Source organism: Notothenia coriiceps, unplaced genomic scaffold (assembly GCF_000735185.1).
Source record: "Notothenia coriiceps isolate Sejong01 unplaced genomic scaffold, NC01 NC01_scaffold00020313, whole genome shotgun sequence".
Classification (NCBI taxonomy): Eukaryota; Metazoa; Chordata; class Actinopteri; order Perciformes; family Nototheniidae; genus Notothenia; species Notothenia coriiceps.
Genome location: NW_011353014.1, coordinates 100,994 through 116,220, shown reverse-complemented (window position 1 = coordinate 116,220; position 15,227 = coordinate 100,994). Strand labels below are relative to the sequence as shown.

At 37.5% G+C, this 15,227-nt stretch overlaps 1 protein-coding gene across 1 annotated transcript; it reads left to right on the top strand.

The window, feature by feature from the left end:
• The first annotated feature begins 2,699 nt into the window (after positions 1-2,699).
• On the top strand, positions 2,700-9,582 carry LOC104952662 (butyrophilin subfamily 3 member A3). The gene is made up of 8 exons (XM_010779519.1): positions 2,700-2,719; positions 4,611-4,639; positions 5,134-5,195; positions 6,287-6,598; positions 7,069-7,344; positions 8,042-8,167; positions 8,283-8,313; positions 8,494-9,582. Exons 1-8 carry the CDS (start codon positions 2,717-2,719, stop codon positions 8,513-8,515), a joined length of 861 nt encoding a protein of 286 aa, XP_010777821.1. The 5' UTR covers positions 2,700-2,716; the 3' UTR covers positions 8,516-9,582.
• The last annotated feature ends 5,645 nt before the right edge of the window (positions 9,583-15,227 follow it).

The window sequence follows — 15,227 nt, the reverse complement described above, 5'->3', positions numbered from 1 at the left end:
CAGATCGCTATTAGATTATGAGGTAGTCTTTGAGTTTCAAAATCCCCTAGAATAGTGAGAAGTGATTTCTGTAAACCAAAGTGTTATCAGCCCTTCCTCCCAAGTACAGCCCACAAAACAACAAATTACTGTAAGAAAGGTGGTATACAGTAAATGGGTTCTGTGGGCAGTATGGGGGTGGAACTTCACTTCCACATACCGCTTGACTATCTATAATGTCTTCTCGTCAGTTTTGTAATAAATATGCAAACTGTTGATTTATATATTTCTTTGCAGTCTTACATTTTACCTGGATGTACAATTCCTGTTATCCCCTCTTATCCAATACATAAAGCTCTAATTTATCACATTATACCAGAAACAGCAATTCACCTTCACAAACATGCATGCCACCTCTATAGTGTAAGTGTATTTTTTATATGGAATGCAATTCTTAACCTGATGGAATGAAAATGTTGCCTTTGACAATAAGAAATGATGTCTTACAGTCATTTACATTCTATTAAAATGACTATTTAGCTATTTCACTTGTGTAAATTTAGGCAACTACTTAATTATTCATTTAAAGTCAGATGATTCAAAAGGAAACCAGATATAAAGTGGTTTACCGATATGCGTTGGGATGGGCTATGAATATAATAGGGAGGAGTCATTGTGTGGCTCTACGTTCTGGGTACATATCAAACTTTTCAGGGATACACACGGAAATCCCCAGTCATTCCCTATTTAATGTCTTAGTTAGTTAGAGGCTATTCAAAGAAGAAAAGATAAAGAGCAGAGACACTGAGTCAAAACTGGTAAAAACCATGTATTTTTTACTCTTCAAATGTCAAAGTGAAGTCAACACTTCATTAAGTTAGCTTGGTACCTTGTCAATTATTAACCTTTTTGAGAGGCAATTAGCAGGAATGAAGTGGATAATAAGAATTGATAATAACAGTAAATGTTTGAATATCATATTATATTATAAGTGCTATAATAAAGTGATTGAAAAACAGAAGTGAAAAGATCTTCTAAATGTACTCAGAAAAAAAGTCTGAAACACAAACTTTTTTTTCTGTGTACCACACACCACAATGTGTGTGGTACACCAGTCATCTGCAACAGTGTCAGAAGCAAAGCAGCTGTGTGAGCATATTTGACCTTTTTGAAAATGTTTTACACCACCTGTATCCAAAAGTGCTTTTTGAAAATCTCATTAGTGGTGTCTGAGTTATCGTGTGACATCACCGGCATTTAAGCACCTTCTTTTGATCCATGACTGCAATGTGGAAGATGGAGGATTAAAGACACACAGTTGAACATAATGCATCTCAAATGTTACCGCAAATGATGCATGTCACTGCTCTATAGCAATATTCAAATGTATTCTTGTGTCCCAAGTGGCCATTTTTTTACCCAAAAGGGAAACAGTTGGCCTGTTTAGTAACACTTGCCTCTTTTCTTGCACAATAAAACATTTGTATATTATTTATTTAAGGAAATACAAATCTAAATTGTAAAGGTTTTTCTTGGATAGGAGAGTTTCCACTTCTCCCATGTCTCATTAAGATTATGAAATAATAGTTTTCATTTCATTTCAAACCTTTATTTATCCAGATTGTCCCTTGAGATCATAGATCTCTTTTTCAAGGGAGACCTGCAGCAATTAGGTTCCACATGAAACATAAAACGACATAAAACAATAGAGGATATCATGCAACATATTTACAAGCTACATTTGCATACTTATCAACATTTACAAATACCCATAGTTTCAAAGAGCATTTCACTTGGACTTGCTTTAAAAACATTCAGAGGAATAAAATTGCTCAGTTTCAATTTTAGCTGTAGACTGTTCCAAGCAAGTGGCGCTGTGCAAATAAAAGCTGTCTTAAGACAGTCCTTGCTCTTGGCACATCCAACAATACTACATCATGCGATCTCAGACAATAGCTGCTTGCAACTCTCTGTGTTATCAGTGAACAGATGTATTACGGGAGTTTGCCCAACATGGCTTTATAAATAAACGTGTACCAATGACTGAGCCTCCGTACAGTAAGTGATGGCAAATCTAATCAGTTGACTGATTAAATGAATTATCTTACTATGATCTGTAGTATCCTACTCCCCCTCCCTCTGCATTCCTTGTGACTTAGTTCTGTGATGCCTTGGTTCAAAAAATAAATAAAAACAATCATAGCAGCAGAATATGAATGCAACACTGCATATTACTGTAACATTTGACTGTGATTCATACTACAAGGTCTGATGAGAGTGAGAATGAGCTAGTTAGCAGACAGGGAAGTTCATGAAGATTGTTCCGCTGTGACATAACAGACACGTAGTGATCACACACGCAATGTGCCGAAGCCTAAATGTCCTGACATGATTCTGTGGAAGCCCTCTTTTGGCTTCCCAACAGTAAGTCATATGTTAAAATTTGAATCTCAAAGTGACTTACTGGGACACTGACATAGAGCAAAGCCATTGTTATTGTTACTATTGTAACACCTGTTTTCTCATGCTATAAGTTATCTGCTGTAATCAAAGATATAACAAGCTTTTTTTAAAACATGCATATACAAATAGAACCTGCTCAGGTTGACATCAGATTGTGTGTCATTGTTTGTCACATGACTGTTTTGCCCTGCCCCTTTTGTTTCTTTTTGAATGAAGAGGAAGTTTACAGCATTTTCTTCTCACTCTCTTACTGACTAACAGCGGACACAGCACAATGGTAAGAGCTTAGCTTTTATTTTCCTTTTCCTTTTCTTTTATGATAACATGTAATGTTATTGTTATGGATAAGTTTGTTCATTGTCTGTTACTATAATGTCAGAAAGGAAGTCTCTCTGTATCAAAAAAATAGTTGAAAGGACACTGAGCAGCAGCCCCCGAATACTGTGTGTGTGTGTGTGTGTGTGTGTGTGTGTGTGTGTGTGTGTAACTAGTTTTATCCTTAAGTAAACTAACTCCCAACATACCGCCTCTGTGAGCTTCATCTATATCACTGTAGGAATGCTATTTGCAAATAGGCACTGCTGATTGAATATATCCTTGTGTGTATAACTATATTTGTGACAAAGACAGAGATCATTTTCTTTAGTCTGTTTAGAGTATCTCACTCACATTAAATAGGTTTCACCCTGAACATTCTTGAACCACAAGATGTGTCAAACCTCTCCTATATTAAAATGAATGAAACTAAATGTGAGATAACATGAATCCAATGTGTGAATCTGGTATGTGGTTTCGTAGCTTATCTGATTAGTGTAAGTCATGCAATCATTTATGTATCATCGATTGTAAATCACGTTATGTCATAGGGAACTCCCCATTATCGAAACTCTCTGTCTAAAGACTCAATAAAAACGTTAAAGGTGTTAGCTGATGATAGATAAGTAATAGTAGACCGCACACAGTCAATAATAACGCTCAATCAATGCTATGCAATGTTTTGCCATCGCTTTCTGAAATCTTCTAAAACTTGTGTACATTCTATTGCACAGTCCATTACAACGAAAGTGTGGACTCAAACAATGCCAAAGAGAGGATTTAAGACTTTTCTGATGCAGTGTAAACAAAGACAATCTGCATTAGCTCTTTTAAAGTTGTCCTTAATGCAGTTTTATTACATTACATGTGATGATTACTATACTTTGGTTGCTGTTGTAGAAGACAGACACAGTCATAGAAATTAGGGGAGACTTAAACCAAACATTTACAACATTATTTACATTAATTCAGATTTGAATGAATGTTATTTTCCATTTGGTAACACTTTTGCTGAACCAAACACAATGAACCGTTCTTTAGGTATTCACGTGGCCCCTGGGGATTCCCTCAGATGTGGTTTCTGTCGAGAAAGACACTTCTGCTTATGCTTTCTTATTTTTAACTTCATATTCTCTAAATGTGTGTTTTAAATGCAAAGTGTTGAATATGAAGAATGTTCCTCAAAAGAGTGAATGTAACACAAATAACAGTGTTATTTGTAGACTGTTAGTATGCATGAGTTAAGAAAGACCATTTGTAGGGCGTGTGATGCATTTTGACTCGTGTTTTGACTCATCAAAACACAAAAATATTCAAGTTAAAACTAAATACACTATTAACTGATGGTTGTTTTTTATAATATACTTTTATAATACTTCCTACAAAATATAAGAATATGAGAAGTTACTGTCTCAAGTGTGAAGGCAGGTTATTTTGGCAGATACTGTTGCTACTGCCTACTGCTCAATGGGACTTTCCTGAATCTTGGTGTTCAAAACAAGGTTTGTTTTTTCAGGATGACAGAAACCATTACCCTAACTTCACTTACTGTAAAAGGCCAGTCGGATATTTCAGATACTGTTTTGTTTCCGTAGAATTCCACACACAATGTGAACATACATAAGACACTGGGTTGATAGGTGGTAGGGCAGGTTTCATATTGCAGACTCCCCAAAGCAGCAAATACGACATCCATGTGTTTAACAGTTTACAAGATGTCTAAGATTTTGATATATAAAATATTCTAAGAATTCCTGAATGAGTATTGCTCCTGTGCAATGATTTAAAAGATACCAAATTAAATTAAAAAAAGAATCAATACTATCACTTAACTTGATTTTTCTTTTCAACAGGCATCCCCTTCCAACCCACAGTGTTTCCCGTAAGTGCCCTTTGGCTTTTTGTATTACCTCATACTTATTATTGTATTTCAAACTCCTACAAAATGCTGACAGCAGCCTTTCTTCAAGCCAGCCACAATTGATCTCCAGAAACCGGTTATTATATCCTTTCAACAATATACAGGTTGTATCATGCTACAATAAATGTACTTTGCTGTGAATCATAGGACAATGGTTTAGTTGCTACCATAACGGTCTTTGGTTTAGTACTATTTAAAAAGAATGACAGTTGATGACCGAGGAGGGGCCGGTTGAGTCAATATTAGCAATGGTGGCTCATATTTACCTCTTATGATAGTATCTCTGAGCACGGGGCCAGGGGTATTTTACTATGTAGTTGCAGGGCATTTTCTTTCTGTCACACAGTTTGTATTCATCTCTGTGTCACTGGTATTCCCAGTGTTACCTTGGTAACCATGAAAACAATTATAAACCATTTTAATTATGCTTCCTCTTGTCTTCCTATCAACCAAAGGAGTTCCCTCTTCCGGCTGTCCCAGTTGTATATTATTATGACTGGTGCTATTTCTGTCACAGGTAAGCAGTTCACCTCATATCAGTGCATTAACAACACACTCTTGTCTTGGTTTTACAGTGGAACCAGTTGTATATTTAAATAGATTACATGCATACCGTAAGGACTTTTGATATCACAATACTTTGCTTGATCGAAAACAAGTACCAAATGTATTATATTAGATTAGAAACCAGCAGTTTTGGAGCTCCAAATAATTCAAATAACTGAGTTATAATGAGAAAGGTTTGCTGGCAGACAGGAATAGACAGATAATTATCATCCAACTCTGAAGCTCTACATATCTCTAATTCTTTTTTATCTCAATCGTTTGGCTTTAAATGATTATTTTACCAATTTGGGAAAACCCTCTATTTCCCAAACTATTACTTTAAAGCCCATGCAAATACTATCAAAGTCCAGACATCCTTATCAAGCTTATATTCCTATCTGGTTTCTTCAGTAGAGCTGGAATAAAACAACTATAAATACCAAAAACAGCACCAAATGTCAGACAAAGACAAAGTCAAAGTCAAGCTAGCAACACAGAACTGGACCGTCAAAACAGAACCTAAACATTATTGGTATTACCAAAAACACCTACACAGAAAGTTAAAATAAAAAGTGAAACCTTCAGCTCACTATAACACAATGGTCAATATGTTGACCTTTACATCATGTAAAACATGAAAGGGACAATTGTAGTTGTGTATTTTACAAAAACATTAAGAGGAACTGTGATTAGCCCTTTACGTCATGAGAGGACATGAGCTAAAAGTCTAAACAGAAACTCCCGACCTTTACACACACAAAAACAAGTATGTTTCTTATCTTATGTTTATGAAGTAAATTATTACAGATGTCAAACTGTTTGTTGGTGGTTTTACTATCCTTAGACATAACATAACAAACCAAAGTTCTGGCTATAGAACATTATCCCTTTTTTCTTTTATTTCTTATGTTAAATTAAATGCTTCCTACTCAGACATGCTGTGATCAAAATGTGCACACCATTAAAGATTGTTCATTCCTAGAAGATACTTTTATTTTAGCATGCTCTAACATTATGTCCTTGCTTCTTTTCATTATGTCCTTGCTTCCTTTTCTTCTGCAGGAAGTGCTGTACTGATTCAGAATCAGTACAGAGGAGTGGTTGGTGGAAATGTGACTTTTTACTGCCCCGTTGATGAAAATAGGACACTAGGCTTAATGTACATTCAAAGGGGCAACACGTACGTGAATGGATACTATATAAGAGAGAAAACATCGGCTACGGTATGGAGCAACACAAGAATCGATACTAAGAAGGGAACGATGCACATGTCCAATTTGAATGTCTCACATCAAGGGGATTATCAGTGCTATACCATGAACAGTGGCAATGACTTACCCCTAGTTCGAACTGATATGCACCTCAGTGTCACAGGTATGAGTATGTTAACCTTTTAAAATGTAATTCTTTGAGTTGTGGGTTGTTAGGATATTTTGTTGTACCATGCAGTTGTTAAACCCATTTTTTAGTTCAGTTACACTTATTAAAGCGAGGATGCAGTTTCAAGAAAAGGAAGCTTAATTTCAAGACTAATTTATGTGTCTCCAAGCTTATTTATTTAGGTTGGAAGCAGAATAGGGAGACAATCAAAAGGTTATCTATCACATGACATAACTTTTCACCCCTGAAAATAGACTTCAGTATCAAAAAACAACACATTTGCATTAATCCAGAACTATCTAAGTCATAATTGATCTGTGAGTTTGTGATCTTGGACTCAAAAAGGCTCTGTTAAAAGGTTAATAGCAATTTAACTAAACATAGCCATTTTCAGTTACCATGACACGCAGGAAATGCAACGTATTATGAATGACAGTGGGTTTTTTTCTCCGTCTCTCTCATAGGAAACTACAGTGAACCTGCCCTTACAATGGACTGCTGTGATGAAAGTCCTCCCTTGAGTTGCCTACTGACATGTGTCGCGCATGGCGGCTACCCGCAAGCAGAAGTGAAGTGGAACGTATCACAGACTCACACTTTGAAGTTTATGAACAACATTACGAGAGATAATGTCACCAAGTTGGTCAACACTTCCAGCACTGCACGCCTCAACTGCTCCAATGGAGAGATGTTCATCAGCTGCTCTGTGGGCAACCTCAGATCAGAACTGTTATCAATCTGTGAGTCCTAAACTTTTAAGAAAAAATAACTGTCCCTATGGTGTGCTTTTAAACCCTTTGCAAGTTTTGGTAAGTGTAAAAGACAATACTTGGCATATGGCAAATGTTATGGAAATATGTGAGGATTTTTAAAAATCCTTTTATATGGTTGACAAAGAGTTTGTGTTACAGTTAAGAGATTTTTAAGGTTAAACCAAGTCTACAGCCAAGCCGACAGGTCTGTTAGGATGTAATTAGACACAGCCAGGCTTTCAGCTTAAATGCTTACATTAGCAGGTAAAATGTTAACTAAATTCACCATCTTAGTTAAACATGCTAGCATTGGCTAACTAGCAATAGTACCACATAGTACTGTACAGCAGAGGCTGGTTAAAACATCATTTGTTTTTCAGGTAGGCTATCTGACATGTATTGAACCGAGTCAAATTTTGACCTGAACTTCACAGTTCAGCCCCAATGCTGCTGAATTTCTGCTTCAGTATATTTTCATTTGATCTATAGTGCCTGGCATGTGTACCTGTGGCAAAAAAAGTTAATTCAGGTTAGTTGTAGTTGGATCAAAAGCAGATTTTTTAAGATAGAATTGTAAGAAAAAAAAGAAGAAAAAAAACTGTATGCGTGGTTATGCCATCAACAGAGAACATATGTCGAAGTCCATATGTTTTTGAGACTAATTTCCATGTGTTCTCCTCTCTAGGCAAACCCAAATATACATCTTATCCTCCCTGGCCTCATGTGATAATCATTGCAGTGTTGGCTGCCGGTTTTACGGTTGTTATGGTTGTTACGTTGCTGTGGTGGAAAAGCAAGAAATGTAAGAAAGGTAAGGACAGATATTAGGTGTTTCACAAGTTGTGTTTGTATAAATACAAAAATGAAAGAATAAGAATGACTCCATAACTTGAAAAAACTCACAGCACTATCTATGTTGATTCCAGGGGAACATGAAGACATTAATGAAGATGAGGAGTAAGTGGATGATTACAATTTATACCTATAATACTTTGATTTAATTAATAGGTAATGTCAAATACAACCTGTTGAAAAGTAAGATGAAGCACAAACGTTGCCTTTACTTTTTGTAACCTTTACATCATGTTGAAATATTGTAAAACTGACTTATCCCTTCCTTTTCTTTCTTTTCTTCAGGGAGGGAATAAGCCTCAATTAAAAAAAAAGAAGAGGAAACTTGAGTGCTAGATGAAGAGGAATGCCTGATTTATTTGTAGGGCCATTTCCCAGAAAAATCTCACTAAAGTGTAAATTACATAATGTGACTGCTGCCCGCGTACCAACCATAGACTGTAAACTATACCTTATACCGGTACCAACTCACTGGACAGCCTACTGTCAACATGTCGCTGTAATTTGAATAGAGGCAAGTGTTTGAGGAAGTATTATTTATCAGATTACTGTAATAGGGGAAGTACAGTGCATCATTGAACGGAGAAAATCTTACTTAAATGACTGGCAAAAGTCTCTGGGGACAAACTCCCCAGCACTGTGAAGAATGAAATCATATCACAAATGGTAAAATGTGTGTTTTACTGTATCACTGACCTCTACTGACATAATTTAATCTGTTACATAAATTATTGTGTTTCATCTTTTTGAAATACAGAACATTGTTGTTGTTGTTGTTGCTGTTGTTGCTGCTGCTGCACTTGAAAACGTTCTATTAATTTATTCAATGTATATATTAGAGCGTTATTTTTATCAATATATATTTTAAAAATGTACTGTGGTTCCCCTATTTCGTCTAGGATTATTCTGTTTTCAGTTTATTCTGTAAATAGTTTCAGTATGAGAAGCTGAGAAAAGTAAAGAAATAGACGTCAGAATAATGTTTGCACATAAATAGTTCTCTGCGGTATAGTAAAGTAAAGTAAAGTATTATAGTAAATTCCAATATTTTAGGATTTCCTTGTAAAAGTGCAATATTCAATACAAATGATTTTTTAGCTAAAAATGTTGGTCTCTGTCAGAACTTAAGTAATTGGTTTTCTGGTGACTGTTCTCCTATTCAATATTTATGTTGCAACATATTTAGTTAATTTTAAGGATTTATTTCTCAATATCATTCTATACTATTCGGGTAAGCTGGCTTTTCTTCCTCATTCCAAAGAATTGCCAATATCTCAAACTGCTTCTTTCATTTCCGTAATTTGTAGCAAACAATCCTGTTAGATGGCTATGTTAACTCAATTTTAAATGAGTTCATTTGTATTCTTTGGTAATCCAATAAAGTAAATTAAACATGTTTGAATTACATTTGTATTGTGTTCTATTCTTTACTAGCACATTGTATTTGAAGTCCTGCATATCATTGTATTTAAACTTTTGAAGACCTTGCTGGGGCTTTTGGTTACACAAATCTCTAGAAATATACTGTAGCTTTAACCGAACTCATTCATTTTCCTTTTGAAGTGACTTTTGTATTTGCCACTAGATGTCGCACTAGCACAGTAAAGAAGACAATTCTCCTGCTGTCACGGCAGATTGGCCTGTTTGGTATTGTGTTAACTACAATATCTGAAGATCAATGTTATCATTATTTAAGTACCACATATATTAGCCACATTCAATATGTGACTTAGTTGGCAAAAGCAACATGTTTTAAGCCGGCTTTGGGAATGAAACAATATTTTTAAATTTAGCACATATTGTCTAATCACTGCAATGTAATCAAATGAACTATTAAGAGATAAATTATGTCAATATGATGTCTCTCTGTCCTCAATATATTCTCACCTTCCAGGAAAAGAAGGATGGGCCCTGCTTTATTGAAGTAAAAAATAAATTAAATAAAAGCAGGAAATAGGAGAGGATTGTAGACTAGATGTGAGACGGCATCAAAGGATATGTTAATATGAGAGTATTGAGTCAATGACAGGAGAAAGGACAATGTTCTGTCTAAAAAAGAATATGTTTTACTTTGTAGAGAACTGTCATACTCCAAATACATCTCTGTTTTCCTGCTACTTTTTCTTCCTCCATTCTCTTTTTCCTTTTTTTCATAACACACCTCCATTTCTCTTCCCCGCTTGCTTTCACTCTGTCTCACTGTGAGTTACAGTGACAGGTTGTCAGTTCACCTCTCTGCCCTGTGTTTACATTGGGCAGCAGAGCAGCACCAGGCTGGTTGCACTTCAGGAATGTAACCCCCAAGGTCCCTGCCCCCCNTCTATCCGCCTTTCTATCTCCCCCTCCCCTTCCTCCTCACCTCCTCCCCATCGTTATACCTTCTCTCCTTCCTTCTTTAATTCCCTCATTGCACAAACTCACTCCTTCCCCTTCTCCTCACTTTCCTGCTATTACATCTTCCGTGATTTCCCTTTCACTCCCCTCCTCCCTCTAATTATCCTCCCCTCTGCCACATCACCCCCCACCAACGAGCTCCCTTCTGCCACCTTCCTCTCCCCTTTTCTTCCACACGCTTTCTCTCCTCAGAACCTCCACTCCCCTTCTCCCTCGCCTTTTTCTATCCCCTTTTTAAAATTCAGAGAGCATTGTCCAAGCTCACTCACACCCCCCATTCCCCTGTCATCATCCCCTCACCTCCCACTCTTCCCCATCTCGCTGTCCTCCCTCCCTCATTCCTCTGCTGTCTAACCCAAACAAACCAGGGAGGACTTTCCTCTGTGGCGGTTGTGAGAGAAACACACCACATGTCAGACTTAGTTTAAACATAAACATTAGTCAATTTGAGGTACTGGAAAAAGGATATGAGGCGCTTAAGTTCAACATAAGATAGAGCTGCTATTTGGATATCTTAACGCTAAACTTACCACTGAATAAACAATAATCAGAACTGGATATTTTGGAGTGTATTTGTAAAAGCATATTATTTGGAGTGGGGAAACTGTATCAAAGAAAGACTCAAACAAATTACCCTCAAACTAAAATTATTCAAAAAGGTCAATTTCCATGTCCTTGAAAAAGTTAAAAACCTAAACCACATAACGTTGAGTCACAGGGATTCCCTTTTTTTTAGTCATCTGTGTTTGTTGATGATTGCTTTTGATCAAATGTAAACTTACTTCAATCTGTGATTTTCAAAAGGATGAAACTACATGTATTTGAGATGTATTTGCCAAAAGGTATTAAGCATGATAATTAACTCTCATACTGACACATAGGAGATAAGGCAAAGAAAATGGACATAATAATTATGAAGATCTCTGTTCACTGTTCTGTTTTCTAGCAACACATCAGTGCGAAATCTCCTGCTTAATGGAGAAAGTGTTCAGTCAATGGAATTTTTCAGCAAGCGACGCGTGACCTCTGCCACAGTGTTCTGTGTGGCGTCCATACCGAGGGATTTATAATCAGATTACACTAGTTATGAAAGTCAGCTAGATTAGTTTTAGTGCGGGGAGCCGGAGCACAAGGCATCGATTCACAGCAGGAGAGTGGAGTTGATCAGCATGAGGGAGATTGGACTGTTAACGTTCTTAAAATAACACCATTACACATCTCGGAATCAGATAAGCGTATGCGTGCATGTGAATGTTTCAATGTCTGGTGTAGGAATTCAAACAATAAAGTGAATGTTTCAACATTTATTTAAACAACATTTTATTTGGTAAGCACCAGAAAATATTGATAACTTTGATGTAGTTGTTGTCTTGTTTGTTCGTGGTTTACAAGACCTTCTAGTAAGTTCTTGTCTTGTGCTTTAAATGTGTGTATGTGTACATTTAAGTCGATAGATACATTTTTGTAGATGGGGTAGTAGAAGAGAATGAGGCAGATGAAGTTTAGCTCTGGTGCTTCAGCTGAGTGATCATGTTGTTGCTGTCACTGCAGAAACCCTCTCCCTGACCTCCAGAGACAGGAGAGGTGACCTGGAAGCATTTATCACCTCTCTGCTTTCTGACCCATGACCTGAAGCCTGAGATATGGAAATGAAAACCAACACACCAGAAAGAAGAACTGAGAAGGTTAAAAAAAGAGTCAGCGAAGAGGGGACGGATGCATTAAGTAGTCGTTACACTAAATTAGTCAAATAAAGCAGTTTGTGACATTGCTCTTGAGAGGTATTCAAATATTTCTGGAAGAAAATGTGCTTTCTGTACTTTAAGGTTATTATGGCAGGTTTATGAAACTGTTTGAAACCAGTGTGGACTTTGAGACCGTGCATCAATGGCAATATTTACTTTGGTCAGATGATGAAAACGTAGCCGTCGTGTATGTGTGGTCCCACTTTTGATGGAGCCAAAAACCATCAGCAGAGACTTGAAAGTGAGGAGACAGAGAGATATTTGCTGGCTGGGAGCCCAATATAACTATTAACACCTCTCTGTAATGGTGATACACCAAAGGAGTTCTTAGTCAAGACCTTTTCCACTGGGCCAATACCAAAAGTTGTGTGTGTGTGTTGATGAGCGAAATCTGAGCAGACATTGACTAGAGTCACATCTCCTTCGAATATTTATAGAACAGCTTAAGATGTGACCTTTACTTTTGCACACAAGCCCCCCCCTCACAGTTTTCATGCTGTGACTTTTATGCTGTATGTCAATGAAACTGTACAGTAGACATTGTTCTGCTGCCTGAAACACTCCGACAGGTGATCATGCTGAAGTTGACTGTGCCGTGGGGTTATTGTTTGAGGGGGAGCCAATGAGAAAAACAGAGACCAGCGTGAGGGATTGGTGGGTGCGATGCCCAGTTGGCTGCAGAAGGTTGGCAGCCTCATGTTTCTGCAGAGGCTGAACATCAAAGACCATCAAGTGTTTCTAATGTGTAACGAAAGACTGTATGTGACATCACGCAATCTGATGTTTGTTACATGCTACCACTGTTTATGTCTTGCTACCAACTGTTTCGCATACGTGATAACCTCATTTTTTACTTTTAACAGCTGACGAATGTGGAAATTCCTTTATTGTGACCTTATTTGATAAAAGAGACATTTTATATAATATGCAAACAACTGCAGAGGCAGAAATTGTAGAGTCTTAGCTTGTTTTGTTATCTCTTTATGCACGTGAATAACAAAGGCCTAATATATTAAAGAGACAGCACAGTTTATTGGAGACCAGACAATGAAAATGAAAAAGATCAATATATCAAATTCAAGACTTGTTATGTTTTAAAAATATTTTCTGATAAAAATGTACCTCAACAATCTGTCTTTAGCAGGTGTGCAGTTTAACCTTTTAAGTTATGTAGCTGTTAGTCTTTTAGGAATTTCATCAAGCCGGCAAATATGTAAGGTATGGCCCTGAAAAATGATCAAGCTGTTCAGTGAGTGTGTGTGTGTATGTGTATGTGTATGTATGTGTGTGTGTGTGTGTGTGTGCGTGCGTGTGTGCGTGTGTGTATGCATGGATTCTATCACTTCTGGCAATGGTTGTTGCAACAGCTGTGTGACATTTATCCAATTACTCTCTTCATACAACGGTATATCTTCTGTATAACTGATGTTGCATCAGGAGGTGTAGAGATGGGAAAGTAAAAAAAAAGAAAAGTATTGCATGCTCTGACCGAAGAACTGTAAATGAAGGAGGCCCAACTGAAACTGAGTAACGACGTGAAGAAAAATGGCTGACATGCTGTGCAAGCTGGGGACACTTGACACCAACAGGTCCCCAAGGCAGCCTCCACTTAAATGTATCTCTACTACCCAGACGTGGTGAAGGATTTGAGAAGGGACAGGGTGTACAGGCGTCAACAGGGTCGAAATACAGAGACAAATGAAGGCAGTACAGAGACATATATGAATTTGTTTCAATATGTTTCCCCACTGTATTTATCAGAGAAATACCTATGTATGAGTGTCCACGTGGAGGAGAGGTATGAAAGTGCGTGTATATGCATGTGTGTATTTGCGTATGTAAAAAGAGACACCTGAGATAGTTAGAAGGTCATTCCTGGAGTCTGGTCACATAGCTTTGATCATTTTCTTGTCGCCTCAGAAATAGACCAGAGAGGACGGGATGGGACAAACTCTCCCTTTTTGTGTGTGTGTGTGTGCGTGTGTGCGTGTGCGTGTGCGTGTGCGTGTGCGTGTGTGTGTGTGTGTGTGTGTGTGTCCAAGGGAGAGTGCTAGCCCAACAGCCTGTAGGGGAAACCACATTTGTTTGTAGTGCGCAAGCCTGTGTTTGCATGACTGCCCTAATGCATTTGCACCCACCTTTGTTTGGCACTGCTTGTATTTGCTGTGTAAATGTGTGTGAGTGTCTGTCTGTGTGTGTGTGTGGGGGGGGCATTGTAAGTGTGATCATGGTTTGAATCTTGAAGTCGTCATTACAATAACTTTGAGCCATTGCAACAGGTTCCGAGACTTATCTGAACAGTATCTTTTAAAACTATGGTTTACTTCAAGCTTAAATGACTAAAAAGGTAGTTTTGGCTGGCTTTTGCCCAGGGAAATGTGCGAGTTGTAAAACAAGAGTTCTAAATGGTGAGCCAATTTTTGCTCGACTATACCATCTTTAGATTTGTTTACACCTCAGCTATATTAACCTTTAGGCTAAAAATCACTGGTTGGCCTTCACATGTAAAAGCAACAGAGTATAATCAACTGATGCAATGGAGCCATATATACCCTCAGACAGGCACAGACATTGTTTGATAGTCTCGTGTTTCATACACTCTCTAGCCATATAAGACCAACATATTATATAAACAACTTGGTCTATAAAAGGCCCCGGTGTGTATCCTTCCAACAGTATATCCACGTCCATTCTGCACTTTGTCTTTGCTTGCCATTGACACTGCCTGGTTCCAAGAAATACAATTCCCTCCAGCTCCTTCCAATGTCCATGTCAAGGGGAGAACACTGAGGCATGAACTCAATTGCACGACTCAAAACTCAGACTCAGATAGCGTTTCAAAATAAAGACTTTACTGGAATCTGCACAGTAATAAAACAA